The 19,261-nt window shown below is 48.5% G+C and overlaps 2 protein-coding genes across 3 annotated transcripts in view; one reads left to right on the plus strand and one right to left on the minus strand.

Annotated features, from left to right (window-relative positions):
• The window catches only part of LOC140737588 (paladin-like), a 357,859-nt gene that overhangs the window by 330,865 nt on the left and 7,733 nt on the right, over nucleotides 1-19,261 (minus strand). For both annotated transcript variants that reach the window (XM_073064040.1, XM_073064030.1), the window contains exon 2: nucleotides 14,584-14,763. In XM_073064040.1, the coding sequence (XP_072920141.1) occupies nucleotides 14,584-14,750 (167 nt within the window). In that variant the 5' untranslated portion in view covers nucleotides 14,751-14,763. The remainder of the gene's footprint in view (nucleotides 1-14,583; nucleotides 14,764-19,261) is intronic.
• The window catches only part of LOC140720763 (uncharacterized), a 106,141-nt gene continuing 102,785 nt past the window's right edge, over nucleotides 15,906-19,261 (plus strand). Inside the window, exon 1 of the mRNA XM_073035599.1 lies at nucleotides 15,906-16,381. Coding sequence (XP_072891700.1) covers nucleotides 15,906-16,381 — 476 coding nt within the window. The remainder of the gene's footprint in view (nucleotides 16,382-19,261) is intronic.

Consider the following 19,261-nt stretch of genomic DNA (forward strand, 5'->3'; position numbering starts at 1 on the left):
GGGCAGATTTCCTACGAGCCAACTGCCTCCTGGTCGACTTGAAAGGCCGGCGTTTGGTCCATGCCGAAACATTCTAGACTTTCCAGCTTGGAGAAGCCAAGCTACTGGCCCTCCACCTGGATTCCGTGACCCTCTCGGGTAACGAATTCACCAGGGTGTTGGCAGAATTCCCCTCCGTAGTCAACCGACATGGTGCAGTTCCCCTACTGGACAAGGTCCAGGCCATCCACCAGTTCCCTAAGCCCAGCACGGTCAAGGGCCTGCAGGAGTTTGTAGGGATGGTCAACATTTATCATCGGTTCATACCAGTGGCGGCCCGCATCATGAGACCCTTGTTCCACCTGATGGCCGGCAAGGCCAAAGTAGTAGCATGGGACGCGGAGTCCACGGAGGCGTTCGAGCAGGCCAAGGAGGCGCTGGCAAAGGCGGCCCTCCTAGTGCACCCGAGAGTCGATGTATCCACGGCACTCACAGTCGACGCTTCCGACACGGCAGTCGGCGGAATCCTGGAGCAGCTCGTCGAGGACCAGTGGCGACCACTCACTTTCTTCAGCCGGCACCTACGGCCACCAGAGGTGAAGTACAGCGCCTTCGACAGACAGTTACTAGCACTCTACCTGGCTATCCGGCATTTCCGGTACATCCTCGAGGGAAGGGAGTTCACCATGTATACGGACCACAAGCCTCTCACCTTCGCTCTGGCCAAGGTATCGGACCCATGGTCGGCTCGACAGCAGAGGCACCTGTCCTTTATTTCAGAATTCACCATGGACGTCCCCCACATCGCAGGGAAGAACAACTTCGTTGCCGACACACTGTCTCGCCCCTGCCTCCACTCAGTAGGCATCTTGCCCTCAGGAATAGACTACGCAGCACTGGCAGAAGCACAACAGTCGGACCCCGAGATTCCGGCTTACCGCACCACCATTTCGGGGCTCCAGTTGGAGGACATCTCCACCGGCCGGCAGCAGATCGACTCCTGTGCGACGTGTCTACTGGCAAACCTGACCCATGGTACCAGCAGCATGGAGGCACCGGGTGTTCGACATGCTGCGCGACCTGGCCCACCCATCCATCCAGGCGTCCATCAAGCTGGTAGCGGACAGATTCATCTGGCACAGTTTGCGCAAACAGGTCGGACACTGGGCCAGGACCTGCGTACACTGCCAGACCGCCAAAGTCCAGGGACACGTGAAGGCTCCCCTCCAGTAGTTCCAGCCGATGCAAAGGAGGTTCCAACACATCCACGTGGACATCGTTGGCCCCCTGCCAGTCTCCCGGGGCGCCAGGTATATCTTTACCATGGTAGACAGGTTCACCAGATGGCCGGAAGCCGTACTGCTCACAGACACGTCCACTGAGTCCTGCACCAGGGCGCTCATTGCCAACTGGATCGCCAGGTTCGGCCTCCCAATGGACATCACCTCTGACAGAGGGGCACAGTTCACATCTGGTTTGTGGACAGCACTGGCACAGCTCCTGGGCACCCAGCTGCATCACACCACAGCGTACCATCCACAGTCCAACGTTTTGGTAGAGCGATTCCACCGGCATCTCGAGTCGGCCCCGATGGCGCACCTCAGGGGCCCCAACTGGACAGTCGAGCTTCCCTGGGTCCTACTGGGCATCCGCACAGCCCCCAAGGAGGACCTGGGCACCTTGGCAGAATTGGTCTATGGCGCCCCCCTGATGGTCCCGGGCGAGTTCATACCAGAGACACGAGGTTCGGAAGAAACTCCAGCAGCGGTGCTAACGAGGCTGCGGGACAAGGTAGGGACCCTGGCACCGGTCCCAACCTCCAGGCATGGTCCCACGCCATCCTTCACCCCTAAAGACCTCCGAGACTGTGAGTATGTTTTTATTCGCAGGGGCATGCACAGGTCACCTCTACAGCGGCCGTACAAGGGACCCTTCAAGGTGATCCAGCACAATGGAACCACGTGTGTCGTGGAGGTGGGTGGCCGGGAAGAGACTTTTACAGTGGACCGCCTCAAACCAGCGCACTTGGACATTGAGCAACCAGTGAGGGTACCCGCACCGCGCTGGCAAGGCTGGCCACCCAGACTGGGGGCTCCACTCCCCCGATGGACATTTCGGGGGGGGGTGGTGTGTGGCGGTCTACACACACGGGGCTCGAGCCACCATCAGGAGCCGCAGGCAGACACGCAGTCCGCTCGGGGAGGACCTTCCAGGGACGGTCTGACATCACGTCCGCCCTGCTGGTCGCAGAGACCCATGGGAGGGGGGATTTAAGCGCGCGAGTTGGAATCAGTAAAGCCTTTCCGAGTTCAGCTCTCTCTGCCTCCGTGTTTTCCTTTTGTAGCGTTTTGCGTGCCACTACAAGACTATATATAAAGCACTGGTGAGGCCTTGAGCAAGGCACTTAACCACACATTGCTCTGCGACGACACCAATGCTAAGCTGTATCAGCCCTTGCCCTTCCCTTGGACAACATCAGTGGTGTGGAGAGGGGAAACTAGCAGCATGGGCAACTGTCGGTCTCCCATACAACCTTGCCCAGGCCGGCGCCCTGGAAACTTTCCAAGGCGAAAAGCAGAGAATGGTAGAGAGGGAAAGATGTCCTTAGTGGTGGGGTCTTGTTGAAAGGACATCTTTTCCTCTCCAGCCCTCTCTGCTTTTCGCAGGGATCGTTCCCTCCGTGACTGCCTGGTCCACACGTCCCTCCCCACAGATCTCTCACCTGGTACTTATCCCTGCAAGCCTAAGTGCTACACCTGTCCCTACACCTCATCTCTTACCACCATTCAGGGCCCCAAACAGTCCTTCCTGGTGAAGCAACACTTCACTTGTGAGTCTGTTGGGGTCATCTATTGCATCCAGTGCTCTCGATGCGGCCTCCTCTACATCGGCGAGACCCGACGCAGATTGGGGGACCGCTTCGTCGAGCACCTACGAAGCACCTTCGTCCGTCACAATAGACAGGATCTCCTGGTTGCCACTCACTTCAACTCTCCTTCACATTCCCATTCGGATATGTCCATACATGGCCTCCTCTACTGCCATGATGAGGCCAAACTTCGGTTGGAGGAACAACATCTCATATACCGTCTGGGTAGTCTCCAGCCCCTTGGTATGAACATTGAATTCTCCAACTTCCGGTAATTCCCTCCCTCTCCCTTCCCCCATCCCACTTTCACTCTGCCTCCTCTTCTAGCTGCCTATCACTCTGCCTTCTTCTACTACCCATAGTGCTTTCCCCTTAGATTCCTTCTTCACATCTCCTGCCTATCCCCTCCCTGCTTCCCCTCCCGCACCCCTTGATCTTTCCTCTGATTGGTTTTCCACCCTCTCTCCACCTTCTTTATAGGGCCCCTGCCCCCTCCTTCTTTAGTCCTGACGAAGGGTCTCGACCCGAAACGTTGACTGCTCCTTTCAACGGATGCTGCCCGACCTGTTGAGATCATCCAGCTTTTTTGTACGTCTTGATTTGACCACAGCATCTGCAGTGCATTTTGTGTTTTGTATGAACCGGTGGAGCAGACTCGATGAGCCAAATGGTCTAAATAAATCTGCTCCTATATCTTATGGGCTTATATTTGTGGGCAAAAGGGAAACCTTATTTGTATGAAGATAATTTAATGAAATGCAGAGATGCACTAAAGCAGAACCGGCAAAATTATCTTTCCCTCACCCCAGACAATTCATGCCTTGCTGAATATTTGCAACATTTTCTAATTTTTTAAAAATAAATTGAAGTTCCAGGAGATTTGAGGCCACTTTTAAGTAATCATTGTTTTATTATGTCAATGGCTGTATTCATAAACACATAAACAATCAATAGAGCCTTACATCATTTGTTTCCTCATGTTCCACGATCGTCAGCTGTATATTAATTGGTATTCCAAGAACCATCAGTGCATTCAATTACATTATGTATACTCCACTGTAATGGCATCAAAGTTACATTTCTATAGTGCAAAAGTAGCTGTATGCTTGTATGGAATAGTACTTTTCTGATTGTTGTGTTGAGGGGTAAGTATCAGGAGTTTGAGCCTTGTTGGCAGAAAATCTCCACTGAGGTGTGAGAGAATAAATTTAGATTTTAACATTTATTTAGAGGTACAAATCTTGTTTAGATGCTGAAAGGGAATGTTCAAATCAATCTGAGTGTCATATTGTCATAGGCATGAAATGCAACAGGCATGTGAGATCAGACTCCCAATGGCACGTGCATTCCTCAGAAGGACTATTTCTTTTTCAAAATCACAATTCAAAACATATTTATTCACAAAAAGGTATAAATTATACACCTTGAGATTTGTCTGCTTACAGGCAACCACAAAGCAAGAAACCCAAATAACACCATTTTTAAAAAAAAGCCCAGAAACCACTGCACAGAGAAAGAGAGAAAAAAAACACGATCATGCAAACAACAGAAGCAAGCCAATGGCACTCCGAACCAGACTGAGACCCCAGATCCACTCCAGGAGCAGCCTTGGTCGCCAATTCATTGCCCCAGCAGGGCAAAAAAGCACAATAGGCAGATCAGCTCACAGCCTTGGCGCAGTGGAGAGAGGAATGAACACTTGCAGGAGGGTAAGCAAAATCAGCCTGACCCTCACCTCCATTCCTGACACTTGGGATTCCGGGATATCTGTGCCGGTGTAGAAACTGTGCAAGAACCAGGTAGTGCCTCGCTCTTGGATCTGGACCCAGGCGCCATGATACCATGATCCACCCTGAAACCATTCTCCATCTCACTAAATCAGCTCAGCACGGAGTGACCCAACCTCATTAGGAGGACGAGCATCAACACCCTTCGGTTTCATAAGTAGGAGCCATCTTTCTGATATACACATGGATGTTTTGCATTTCTTCCAGGATTGTGGCCTTGACACTTCCAATTATCCATCCTCCTTTATCCCAGTGTACAGTTGCTTGACATTGGACTTTGGATGGAATACTCCATGTATTGTTAGTAGTTTCCAGGTCTTTATGTCAGTAGCAGGGTGCAAAGTACAGGCAGGGACAGCATACACGGAATGGCACAACCAAGTTGCAGGAATTGTGCGCTGAGTATGGATTGGACATTCCCAAGTCCAAATGGGAAGCACCTGAGAGGGTAGTGGAGAATGACAGAGCTAAGATCCTGTAGGACTTACAAATACAGACTGTTAAGCAGGTACTGGCCAACCAACCCGCCAGTTGGACAAGGAACAGAAGAAAGCAATAGTAATGCATGTGGCAATCCCAAATGACAATAACATCACAAAAAAAAGAGAAGCAGGGCTAGAAAGAGCAGATGAAAAGGATGTGGATGGTGGTGAGGCAGGTAGCATAGAGGAAGCAGGGAGACTGCAGAAGAACTTAAACTGATTAGAAGGGGCAAAGAAGTAGCAGATGGAATATAGTGTAGGGAAGTGTATGGTCATATACTTTGGTAGAGGAAAGGAATAAAGACAGACTATTTTCTAAATGGGGAGAAAATTCAAAAATCAGAAAGGTAAAGGGATGTAGACGAACAGACATAGGAGCAGAATTAGGCCATTCAGCCCATTGAGTCTGCTCCACCATTCCATAATGGCTGATCACAGTTACCACTGAACCACATACAGAAGTCCTGGTGTGTGTCAACACTGCCACCTGTTTGTGTGAGGCAAGAGGCAGGGTGCCCAGAGTGCCATTTCCTTCCTTCAGCCTTGCTGGGTTAGTGGTGGCCAAGGGCTGATGGTGCCAGCCAGTCCCAGTGTAGCACGACTGTCTTCCGCTGCTCAAGCAACCATGCCCAATAAACCACATCGGAGATGAGGTTGAGCACCTTCTCCGGCCCTTTCCAGTGGCTTCCCAACTTGTGGGATAGTTCCATCTCCCGGGAGTGGCAATACTGGGGCCCCCACCATGTACTGCTGCATTGACACCCTAGACTGGTGACCCGGCCCCTTCTAGGACATGCAAGCATCGCAGCGATGCACGAACAGCTCCACATCCTGCTAATGCTGTTGGGGAGGGTTTAAACTAGATTACATGGGGGTGGGAACCAAAGTGAAGAGGCAGAGGATGGGGAAGTTGGAGCAAAAGTAGAGACAGCTTATAGAGAGTTTGTTAGGAAGAATAGGCAGGTGTTAGAGCAAAGATGCACTCAGCCTGATGGTTTGAGATTCATCTATTTTTATGCAAGGAGTATCATAAACAAGGCGGATGAACTTAGAGCGTGGATCAATACGTGGAACTGTGACACTGTGGCCATAACAGGGACTTGGATGACTTGGGAGAAGGAATGGCTGCTGAGTATCCCAGGCTTTAGATGTTTCAAAAAGAACAGAAAGGGAGGCAAAAGAGGTGGGGGCGTGGCATTGCTAATCAGGGATAGTGTCACGGTTACAGAAAAGGAGGAAGTTATGGAGGGATGGTCTACTGAGTCAGTCTGGGTGGAAGTCAGAAACAGGAAAGGGGCAATAACTCAACAGGGTGTTTATATAGACCACCCAATAATATATTGAGGAGCAGATAGATATGGAGGAAGGTTCTGGAACGGTGCAATAATAATAGGGTTGTTGTGATGGAAGATTTTAACTTTCCCACTATTGATTGGTATCTCCTTAGCACAAGGGGTTTAGATGGGGTTGAGTTTGTTAGGTATGTTCACAAAGGTTTCCTGGTGCAATATGTAGATAAGCCTACAAGAGGAGAGGCTGTACTTGATCTGACATTGGGAAATGAATCTGGTCAGGTGTCAGATCTCTTGGTGGGAGAGCATTTTGGAGGTAGTGACCACAACTCTATCTCCTTCACCATAGTGCTGGAGAGGGATAGGAGCAGACAATTTGGGAAAACATTTAATTGGGGTAAAGAGAAATATGATGCTATTAGGTAGGAATTTGAGAGCAGATGTTCTCAAGGAAATGCATGGCAGAAATGTGGCAAATGTTCAGGGAACATTTGCATAGAGTTCTGCATAGGTTTGTTCCATTGAGGCCAGGAAAGGATGGTAGGGTTAAAGAAACATTGCACAAAAATTGAAGAAAAGATAGTTAAGCAGAAAAGAAAAGCTTGTTCAGACCCCACTTGGAGTACTGTGCTCAGTTCTGGTCACCTCATTATAGGAAGGATGTGGAAAACACAGAAAGGGTGCAGAGGAGATTTACAAAGGTGTTGCCTGGATTGGAAGGCATACCTTATGAGAATAGGTTGAGTGAACTCGGCCTTTCCTCCTTGAAGCGCCAGAGGATGAGAGGTGATCTGATAGAAGTGTGTAAGATGATGAGGGGCATTGATTGTGTGGATAGCCAGACACTTTCCTCCGGAGTTAAAATGGCTAACACAAGGGGGCATAGTTTTAAGGTGCTTGGAAATAGGTACTGAGGGGTTGTTCAGGGATAAGTTTTTCACACAGAGAGTGGTGGGTGCATGGAATGCATTGCCAGCAACGTTGGTGGAGGCAGGTCAATAGAGTCTTTTAAGAGGTTGTTTCACAGGTACATGGAGCTTAGAAAAATAGAGGGATATGCGCTCGGGAAATTCTAGACTGTTTATAGAGTAGGTTACATGGTCGGCACAACATTGTGGGCCGAAGGGCCTGTAGTGTAATGTAAATTTCTACGTTCTATATACCCAGGCCAGTAGAAGCGTTCACACAGCCTGCCCAACATCACCAGCTGCAAGAGTCAGTCCCATCAGACAACTGCCACTGCCGGAACAGCAACCCATCGTGGACCTCCAGCGTTCCCTAATGCGAGTACAGGGCTTTGGTCTCTGGGTCCATGACGGAGACCTCTGCCCACTCCGGCCGTCGTCCCACACTCAGCTCTCCCCTCACCGGGCCAACGCGGGATCGCTCATCTGTTCGCTGCACAGCTGCTGGGCCATGGAGGGGAGGTCACCTGCCCCTGGTTCAGCTGTGTGATGTTGGGCTGCTGCCAGAGGTGCTGCACTGCCCCAGGCCGCTGTGAAACCGGTGGTGGTTGCGGCTCCCGCTGGGACCGCTTCCTGGAGCTGCCCTGCCGGAGAGCCACGGCTTCGGCACCGAGGTAGAGTGTTGCCCCCGGCACATCCACACGGGCCCTCCAGCGGGGCAGCAGGTCCAGGCCAAGGATGCAGGACTCTCAGCTGTCGGCGAGCCACATCTCATGCTCCGCTGCGTTTCTCCCCACTGCGATGCGCAGCCTCCTCTTCCCTCACATCGCCGCACAGTCACCGGTGACCGTCGCCAGTTGGAAGCCATCGTTGTCCAACCAGGTGGGATGGCTGGTCCGTGTTGGGGGGAGCACCAGGACGAATGGTAGGGATGGTTGACCCCCTTGTCCACCAACGCCCGGCATCTGATGCCCTCCACCACGCAGTCCACGTATAAGCCTCACTCTTCACACAAACGGCCCACCCGGAGGGGTTCTGCTGGAGGACTCGGGTGGCGCTGCCCGCTCGGCGTTTCCCGGTGGCTGCGCTGGGCTGTGGCGTGGTGCCGGTGCGGGGCAGTCCCGGGCCAAATGACCTGCCTCACCGCACCGGTAACATCGTGGCCTGCGGTGAGGTGGGACCTGTCTCACGGGCTCCTCCTCCACCTCGGTGACACAATCCCGGGCACGCTGCATGCGGGGCGACGCTGGAACACCGGTGGCCAAGGTCGCTTCTGTCCTTTCCGCCTCGGCCAGCGATGATGGTGATATCAGGCGAACATGCTGCCGAAGGCAGTGCCTTTACAGGGCGTGGAGGGCAAGCTGTCCCTGGGCCGCGGGAGGGAACTGGGGGTGGCTACGCCGAGCACAGTGGTGGGGATCAGCTGCTAATGCCCCCAGGCTTTCTGCCATATGGCGCTGTCTGCTGCGCAGTTCTTCCCTCATTCCCTTATCCAGCGCCCTGCAGTCACGCTGCTCCACCAGCATTAGGTCGAGGAAGGCCCGCAGGACCCTTCTCCCTCCAGTGCCAGGACAAGATGGACCGCCGTCTCGGTGGGGCTCATCCATTGTGCCATGCGGCAAGTTTGACTTGCGCCGGGTAAGGCTCCAGGCGGCTGGTACCGTTGTATCTGAGGAGCTTCAGGGTACACTTTGAGGCGCAAATCGTCAAGGCCCTTTGATCCTCATCTTGCTCCAGTGGCGTCTGCCATGGCTATGGCGTCTTGGGTTCCCTGGTACAGGGGCGACTGATGCGCTCCCGCCTGTCCCCCAGGTTGGGGAGCCTGGGTACGTTCGTTCCGTCAGAGCTCCCAGGGAAGGCTCGGTTAACAGGTTGTCCCTCCAGGTCTCGTCTTCATGAGCCCTGCCCGTGGCTGCAGGGGAGGCAAACTGCTCGGTTTCTCATCTTGTACTTGTCTGCATTATATCTCATCTGATATTTTTCAGCCAAGTTTCCCAGCCGGTCAGGATCGTTTTGTAAGCACTGATAGTCTTCTCACTGTGCTCTGCAGCTCCAGCCTTTGTGTCATCCTCAGATCTGCGGATCCAGTTTACCACATTATCATAAGACAAAGGAGCAGAATTAGGCCATTGGGCTCGTCTAAATCATTGATAAAGATGATAAACAAGAACAGACCCAGCACCAATCCCTGTGGCTCATCACTTGTTCCGGACCTCCAGTCACAGAGACCACCATCAGCTCCTCTCTGATTTCTCTGATCCAATTGGCTACTTCGTTTGGCCAGGCAGCTGAACCTACTGGACATCCACCCACGTGGAACTTTTTTTAAAGGCTTTCCTAAAGTCCACATAGACAACATCTACTGCCTTTCCTTTAGCAACCTTCTCGGTAACCTCCCTGAAACATTCTAATAAGATTGCTTAGACAATATCGACCATACACAAATGCCTATTCCTAATCAGGCCCTGTATACCAATTATATATATATATTTACTGTCCTTTAAAATATCTTGCAATAATTTACTCATGACTGACATCAGGCTCACAATTTCATGGCTTCTGCTTGTGCTATCAGCAAACCAGCTTCAAGCACTCTCTCAAGCAATGCATTCCTGGTGCTAATTATTGTCTGGGTAAAGAAGGTCCCCTCATATTCTGCAGACTTTGGGATCCAATATTTAATTCAATAATTTCAACTAGCTTGCCTTCTTTATTGGCCAATGCTCACATCAGTAACACATTTAAGATATAAATTCTCTGCTAATACTGCCTGTTCTGATCAGCATTTTCCAGAGCTCGGATAGTTTTTGTATGACCCTTTATTTGTTTTTACTCTACATTGCTCACTGATCTATAAACCACATGGTTTCATCAATAGTTTAAAGCCTCTGCAAACCCTGAGCCAATCGATTCTTTCCCTCCCACACCTTCACTGCAACTGAAAACTACCTAGCATGAAGAAATGGCTAGCACGAGAGGCACAGTTTTAAGGTGCTTGGAAGTAGGTACAGAGGAAATGTCAGGGGTAAATTTTTTATGAAGAGAGTGATGGGTGCATGGAATGAGCTACCGGCGATGGTGGTGGAGGCAGAAACAATAGGGTCTTTGAAGAGAATCCTGGATAGGTACATGGAGCTTAGAAAAATAGAGGGCTGTGAGTAAGCCTAGGTAATTTCTAAGGTAAGGACATGTTCGGCACAGCTTTTTGGGCTGAAGAGCCTGTGTTGTGCTGTAGGTTTTCTATGCTCTATGTTTCTATCTAGTTTTCTCTTTCCCCAACTCTGATAAAGGGTTCTTGAACCAAAACATTAATTCTGTTTCTCTTTCATGGACAATTCCTGTCCTGTTGGGTTTTTAAATGGCATTTTTTTTGTTTTAATTTTCATCATTGATGTTTCTTCAAGTGGATCAGAGGTTCCCAACCTGGGGTCCACAGACCCCTTGCCTAATGGTATTGGTCCGTGCCATAAAAATGGTTGGGAAGCCCTGAACTAGAGTGATTGAAATGGAACTTGTTCTACTAACATGAGCTACAGGGACCCTCTCTGTCTTTTCACAGGTCATACATTTAAATCACCCACCCTCTTCATCCCAGCTGGCCTAGTATAAAGTACCAACAAACCAATTGGAAACAGGTAATAGACAGCAAACCAAGACTGAGCTGACCTTAGAGATTCTTTCACACAGCACTCACATTTTCTCTTTTCAGTTACGTTGGTTTTATTACAGAGGGTTAACATATGAGAGATGGCTCTGCATTCACTGCAGTTTAGAAGAATGAGAGAGGATCTCATTGAAACCTACCAAATATTGAAAGGGATATACACAATATGCTAAAAGAACTCAGTAGGCCAGGCAGCATCTATGGGAAAGACTAAACAATGGATGGGGTGAGCATCTGGGGGACAGTGATCACCGCTCCCTGACCTTTAGCATTATCATGGAAAAGGATAGAATCAGAGAGGACAGGAAAATTTTTAATTGGGGAAGGGCAAATTATGAGGCTATAAGGCTAGAACTTGCGGGTGTGAATTGGGATGATGTTTTTGCAGGGAAATGTACTATGGACATGTGGTCAATGTTTAGGGATCTCTTGCAGGATGTTAGGGATAAATTTGTCCCGGTGAGGAAGATAAAGAATGGTAGGGTGAAGGAACCATGGGTGACAAGTGAAATGGAAAATCTAGTCAGGTGGAAGAAGGCAGCATACATGAGGTTTAGGAAGCAAGGATCAGATGGGTCTATTGAGGAATATAGGGTAGCAAGAAAGGAGCTTAAGAAGGGGCTGAGAAGAGCAAGAAGGGGGCATGAGAAGGCCTTGGCGAGTAGGGTAAAGGAAAATCCCAAGGCATTCTTCAATTATGTGAAGAACAAAAGGATGACAGGAGTGAAGGTAGAACCGATTAGAGATAAAAGTGGGAAGATGTGCCTGGAGGCTGTGGAAATGAGTGATGTCCTCAATGAATGCATCTCTTCAGTATTCACCACTGAGAGGAAACGATGATGGTGAGGACAATATGAGTGAGGTTGATGTTCTAGAGCATGTCAATATTAAGGGAGAGGAGGTGTTGGAGTTGTTAAGATACATTCGGACAGATAAGTCCCCGGGGCCTGACGGAATATTCCCCAGGCTGCTCCACGAGGAAAGGGAAGAGGTTGCTGAACCTCTGGCTAGGATCTTTGTGTCCTCGTTGTCCACGGGAATGGTACCGGAGGATTGGAGGGAGGCGAATGTTGTCCCCTTGTTCAAAAAAGGTAGTAGGGATAGTCCAGGTAATTATAGACCAGTGAGCCTTACGTCTGTGGTGGGAAAGCTGTTGGAAAAGATCCTTAGAGATAAGATCTATGGGCTTTTAGAGAATCATGGTCTGATCAGGGACAGTCAGCATGGCTTTGTGAAGGGCAGATCGTGCCTAACAAGCCTGATAGAGTTCTTTGAGGAGGTGACCAGGCATATAGATGAGGGTATTGCAGTGGATGTGATCTACATGGATTTTAGTAAGGCATTTGACAAGGTTCCACACGGTAGGCTTATTCAGAAAGTCAGAAGGCATGGGATCCAGGGAAGTTTGGCCAGGTGGATTCAGAATTGGCTTGCCTGCAGAAGGCAGAGGGTCGTGGCGGAGGGAGTACATTCAGATTGGAGGGTTGTGACTAGTGGTGTCTGTTCTGGGACCTCTACTTTTTGTGATTTTTATTAACGACCTGGATGTGGATGTAGAAGGGTGGGTTGGCAAGTTTGCAGATGACACAAAGGTTGGTGGTGTTGTAGATAGTGTAGAGGATTGTCAAAGATTGCAGAGAGACATTAATAGGATGCAGAAGTGGGCTGAGAAGTGACAGATGGAGTTCAACCCGGAGAAGTGTGAGGTGGTACATTTTGGAAGGACAAACTCCAAGGCAGAGTACAAAGTAAATGGCAGGATACTTGGCAGTGTGGAGGAGCAGAGAGATCTGGGGGTACATGTCCACAGATCCCTGAAAGTTGCCTCACAGGTAGATAGGGTAGCTAAGAAAGCTTATGGGGTGTTAGCTTTCATAAGTCGAGGGATAGAGTTTAAGAGACGCGATGTAATGATGCAGCTGTATAAAACTCTAGTTAGGCCACACTTGGAGTACTGTGTCCAGTTCTGGTCGCCTCAGTATAGGAAGGATGTGGAAGCGTTGGAAAGGGTACAGAGGAGATTTACCAGGATGCTGCCTGGTTTAAAGAGTATGGATTATGATCAGAGATTAAGGGAGCTAGGGCTTTACTCTTTGGAGAGAAGGAGAATGAGAGGAGACATGATAGAGGTGTACAAGATATTAAGAGGAATAGACAGAGTGGACAGCCAGCGCCTCTTCCCCAGGGCACCACTGCTCAGTACAAAAGGACATGGCTTTAAGGTAAGGGGAGGGAAGTTCAAGGGGGATATTAGAGGAAGGTTTTTTACTCAGAGAGTGGTTGGTGCGTGGAATGCACTGCCTGAGTCAATGGTGGAGGCAGATACACAAGTGAAGTTTAAGAGACTACTAGACAGGTATATGGAGGAATTTAAGGTGGGGGGTTATATGGCAAGCAGGGTCTGAGGGTCGGCACAACATTGTGGGCCGAAGGGCCTGTAATGTGCTGTACTGTTCTATGTTCTATGTTTTGGGCAGAGACCCTTCTTCATGACAGGAATATTGAAAGACCGAGATAGAGTGAATGTCCTATAGTGGGTGAGTCTAGAACCAGAGGGCACAGCCTCAGAATAAAGAACATCCATTTAGAACACAGATGAGGAGGAATTTCTTTAGCCAAGGTGGTGAATTTGTGGAATTCATTGCCACAGACAGCTGTGGAGGCCAAGTCATTGAGTATATTTAAAGTGGAGGTTCTTGATTAGTTAAGACATCAAAGGTTAAGGAGAGATGGGAGGAGAACAGGGGTTAAAAGGGATAATAAATCAGCTATGATGGAATGGCAGAGCAGATTCAAAGGGCTGAATAGCCTAATTCTGCTCCTATATCTTATGGTCTTAATTATTTTGTTAAATTCTCATCTGAAAGTAATTACTTAGTCTACTTCAACAACAGCCTATTTTATCGTCTGATCTCCCTCTATGTAGAAAGATCAGTATAATCTATGTGCATTCTTTAAGTTTACGTAATATGGCAGTTAAAGAAAAACTTTCACTTGAGGTTGAAGTGTATTACAGGACTACAAAAATTCAGGAAAAGCTGCTTAATGGTAATGCTTAGAAACACTTCTTAACACAAACAGTGGTAGAAATTTGAAAGCTTCTCTTCCTAAAATCCTGATCAATTCAAAATTTCTGAATAAACAATCTTTGTCAGGCATGAATATAAAGTCACAGAATAATAAAGAGAAACAGTTGGACCAGCGATCAGCCACTCATTTAAACTAATCTTGATTAAGTAAACTCAGACTATATCACTTACCTATACAATCTTGGCAATTGACAGTGATAAGTTCAAATAACAGCCATTTTGGATGGGAAGAAACTGGATTACCAGGAGGAATTCCACATGGTCATATGGAGGATTTGTGAACATTAATAAATAACAATTTCATAATGAAATGCTTCACTTGACTTTCAATTGATCTAATATACTGATTGCTTTCAAAATTCCTTATACTCCAATTGAAATGACTCTCTTCACACAGACATTTCATTGCGTATTATGTATTCATGACTATCACTCATTTCATTTTTGAACCATAATGTTTGGATTTGAAACAATAGGTGCTGCAATTCCCCTAATTCCCCTGATGCTGTTACTCACGTTATCACAACACGTGCCACTTTGTTGGTGACAAAGGATTTAGCCAACCCTGCTGGTGTGTTTATAACCTCAGAATGATTGTCAGCTTCAGATAATTTGACATCTCTCTCAGGTTGAGCTTGGACAGATGACACAGCTTGCTGGTTGGTACTGGCACTTGTGCCCATTGTGTCTCCGAACCTAAGCAAAGATAATACAACACTGTTCTATCAAAGTAAACTCCAACATTCAGAGTTTTGGCTAATGTGGTAAAATTACACCAAATTCAAACCAAACTATGAACTATAATCCCAATGGCATCCATATGGAAGGGGTCTACAACCACCTAGACCCATTTCTATCCTGTTTAGTTATTATTTGCAAAGGAGCAGCCTAATCTCCTCGCCTGTCAGATTCCTTCCTCTCCAGCCCTTCACTTTTCCCATCCACCTGGCTTCACCTATCATTGTCTAGCTACTCCTCCTTTCCCTTCCCCCATCTTTTTATTCTGGCATCTTCCCCTTCCTTTCCAGTCTTGAAGAAGGGTCTTGACCCAAAACATCATTTCCGTAGATGATGCCTGACCTGCTGAGTTCCTCCTGTGTTGTGTGCGTTTTGTTCTATTATTTGCAATGCCTCAAGTATTTGTCCATTTTTGTCCTCCTCCTTATTTCTCACCCACATTCTGCCAATCAGAACATCACATGAAGCAACATTGATTTCTTCAGCACTTGATGCTGTCTCCTAACTCCACCGTTACCTTTCCCAGTTTCTTAAGTTGTCACACTTCATGTCAAACAGCTAGTATTATTATTAATGAAACAGATTATTACTTAAATGGTAAAAATTTGCAGTATGCTGCTGTGCAGAGGGACTTGGCAGTGCTTGTGCATGAATCATAAAAGGTTGATTTGTAGGAGCAGCAGGCTATCAAGAAGGCAAATGGAATGTTGGCCTTCATTGCTAGAGGGATTGAATTTAAGAGCAGGGAGGTTATGCTGCAACTGTACAGGGTACTGGTGAGGCTGCAGTTCTAGTCTCCTTGCTTGAGGAAGGATATACTGGCTTTGGAGGTGGTGCAGAAGACGGTCACCCGGTTGATTCCAGAGATGAAGGGGTTAGACCATATATGTCAAACTCAAGGCCCGCGGGCCAAATCTGGCCCGCGGTGGAATTATCTTTGGCCCGCGAGATAATATCTAATTACTATTAAAGCTGGCCCCAGTAAGAGTGGATTGGTGGGCAGGATCCGGGAGAAGATGCGGGAGGAAAACGGCGCAGGTGAGCTGACAGCTTATCACTGCATCATACACCAGGAATCGTTGTGTGGCAAAGCCTTGAAAATGGAACATATAATGAGCACCATAACACGAGCAGTTAACTTCGTAAGAGCCAAAGATTTGAATCACCGCGAGTTCAAGTCGTTTCTGGAGGAGTTGGGTTCAGAATATAATGATTTGCCCTATCACACAGAGGTGCGATGGTTAAGCCAAGGAAAAGTGCTGAAAAGATGTTTCGAGTTGCGTGAGGAGATCTGTCAGTTCATGGAAAGCAAAGGGAAAGACACAACAGAGCTCCGGGATAAAAAGTTGCTTTGTGAAATGGTGTTTCTGTGTGACATCACGAGCCATCTCAATGCGCTCAACCTGCAGCTTCAGGGGCGGGGTCGTGTGATCACAGACATGTACGCTGCAGTGAGGGCTTTTAAAACCAACCTGCGCCTGTGGGAGACGCAGATGCAGCAAGAAAACTTGAGCCATTTTCCGTGTTGCCAAACTATGAAAGAGCAGGTTTCTACCACAGTGTTCCCATGTGCAAAGTTTGCTGAAAAACTTAGCATACTTGGTGCCGACTTCACACGGCGATTTGCCGACTTTGAAGCCCAAAAAAGCAGGTTTGAACTGCTCAGTAATCCATTTGCAGCTGACGTGGAAAGCGCACCAACCAACATACAAATGGAGCTGATTGAACTCCAATGTAGTGACACACTCAAGGCAAAGTATGACTTGGTGGGCGCTGCACAGTTTCTACGTTTCATTCCCGACACAATGCCCCAGCTGCGTACCCAAGCTGCTCAAATGCTCTCTATGTTTGGTAGCACATATCTGTGCGAACAACTGTTCTCTTTGATGAAGATAAACAAAACATCACACAGGAGTCGTCTTTCTGATGAACACCTTCACTCAATTCTGAGGATTTCCTCAGCTCAGAGCCTGACTCCAAACATTGATGAACTTGCATCCAAGATGAGATGCCAAGTATCTGGCTTAGACTAGTGTGAATCACAGAGTGTTGGCCTGTGGAAAAAATGTTTTCATTAGAAATTACTCCGGAAAAGCTGCAGATAAAGCCATAAGAAATAAATGCAACTGATTTTTTTTAAATTTAATGTTCAATGTTGTTTTTGTAGACAATAACCTAAGCTTTGTTAGTTCCAGGTTAATATGTGTAATAAATTTATTTCAATAAGTTTTGCAATAAACGCTGAACCAGTCCGGCCCTCGACTTGTACCGATTTTTTAATTTTGGCCCACTGTGCATTTGAGTTTGACACCCCTGGGTTAGACTATAAGGAGAGATTGAGTCACCTGGGACTGTACTCGCTGAAATTCAGAAGAATGACAGGAGATCTTATAAAACATATAAAATTATGAAAGGGATAAATAAGATAGAGGCAGGAAAGTTGTTTCCACTGATAGTTGAGACTAGAACTAGGGGACATAGCCTCAAGATTCGGGGGAGTAGATTTAGGATGGAGATGAGGAACTGCTTTTCCGAAAGAATGGTTAATCTGTGGAATTCTCTGCCCAATCAGAGCAGGCAACAAGGCAGCTCTAACAACAGCAAGGGCCAAACTGTCCGGAGCCATCAGAGGGGCAAAGCGTGCACACATCCAGCTAATCCACAGCCACTTCCAGGACAGCGGCGACACGAGGCGCATGTGGAAGGACATCCAGAACATCACCAATTACAAGACAACATCACCTGACTGTGCGGGTGATGCCTCCCTCCCAGATGCGCTGAATAATTTCTACACCCGGTTTGAGGCAGAAAATGACGTGGCGGCGAGGAAGTCCACCCCTCCTGCGAATAACCAGGTGCTGTGTCTCACCGTGGCCGACGTGAGAAGAACCCTGTGCAGGGTCAACCCACGGAAGGTTGCTGGACCAGACAACATCCCTGGTAGAGTGCTCAGAGGATGTGCAGACCAGCAGCAGATGTTCTCACTGACATCTTCAACATCTCCCTGAGCAGCGCCACCATTCCAACGTGCTTCAAGGCCGCCACCATTGTCCCTGTGCCGAAGAAGTCTTCAGTGTCCTGCCTAAATGACTAACGTCCCGTTGCACTTACATCCATCATCATGAAGTGTTTCGAGAGGCTCGTCATGAGGCGTATCAAGACCCTGCTGCCTCCCTCACTGGACCCCCTGCAGTTTGCATACCATCTCAACCGCTCAACAGATGATGCCATTGCCACCACCCTCCACCTGGACAAAAAAGACACAAGTGAATCTGCAGATGTTGGAAATAAATAAAAACACAAAATGCTGGCAGAACTCAGCAGGCCAGACAGCATCTATGAGAGGAGGCAGTGACGACGTTTCTGGCCGAAACCCTTCATCAGGAGTGAAGTAACATGGGATGGTCGAGGGGGGAATAAGAAGTGGGGGGAGGGATGAAGTAGAGAGCTGGGAAGTGATAGGCTGGAGGGAAATGGGCTAGGGGTAAGGTGGAGAATCATGTGAAATAAAAGAGAAAGAAAGGTAGGGCTGGGGGGAGATTATAGTGAGGGGGGACAAAAAGAGAGAAAGAGAACCAGACTAAAATTATAGATAGGGATGGGGTAAAGGAGGGGGCAGGGGTATCAACGGAGGTCAGTGAGTTGAATGTTCATGCCGGCAGGTAGGAGGCTACCTAGGCAGGAGATAAGGTATTGCTCCATCGACCTGAGTGTGGCCTCATCTTGATGGTAGAGGAGGCCATGGACAGACATTTCAGAGTGGGAGTGGTCTATGGAATTGAAGTGTGTGGCCACAGGGAGATCCCGCCACTGCTGGAGGACTGAGCGCCGGTGTTCGGCGAAATGGTCTCCCAGTCTGCGGCGGGTCTCCCCAATGTATAAATGGCCACATCGGGAGCACCGGCTACAGTATATCACCCCAGCTGACTTGCAGGTGAAGTGGTGCTGTTCATAGTTCATAAGTTTGGATGCTGTTCATAGACTTCAGTTCAGCATTCAACACAATCATCCCTCAGAAACTGATTGGAAAGCTGAGCCTACTGGGCCTGAACACCTCCCTCTGCAACTGGATCCTAGACTTCCTGATCGGGATCCAGATCAGGAGCAGCATCTCCAACACCATCACACTGAGCACCGGAGCCCCCCAGCGCTGTGTGCTCAGTCCACTGCCGTTCACTCTGCTGACCCACGACTGTGCAGCAACACACTGCTCGAACCATATCATCAAGTTCGCCGATGACACGACCGTGGTGGGTCTCATCAGCAAGAACGACGAGTCAGCTTACAGAGAGGAGGTGCAGCGGCTAATGGACTGGTGCAGAGCCAACAACCTGTCTCTGAATGTGAACAAAACAAAAGAGATAGTTGTTGACTTCAGGAGGGCACGGAATAACCACTCCCCGCTGACCATCGACGGCTCCTCAGTAGAGATCATAAAGAGCACCAAATTTCTTGG

The sequence above is a fragment of the Hemitrygon akajei genome, chromosome 2 (assembly GCF_048418815.1).
Source record: "Hemitrygon akajei chromosome 2, sHemAka1.3, whole genome shotgun sequence".
NCBI classification, from domain to species: Eukaryota; Metazoa; Chordata; class Chondrichthyes; order Myliobatiformes; family Dasyatidae; genus Hemitrygon; species Hemitrygon akajei.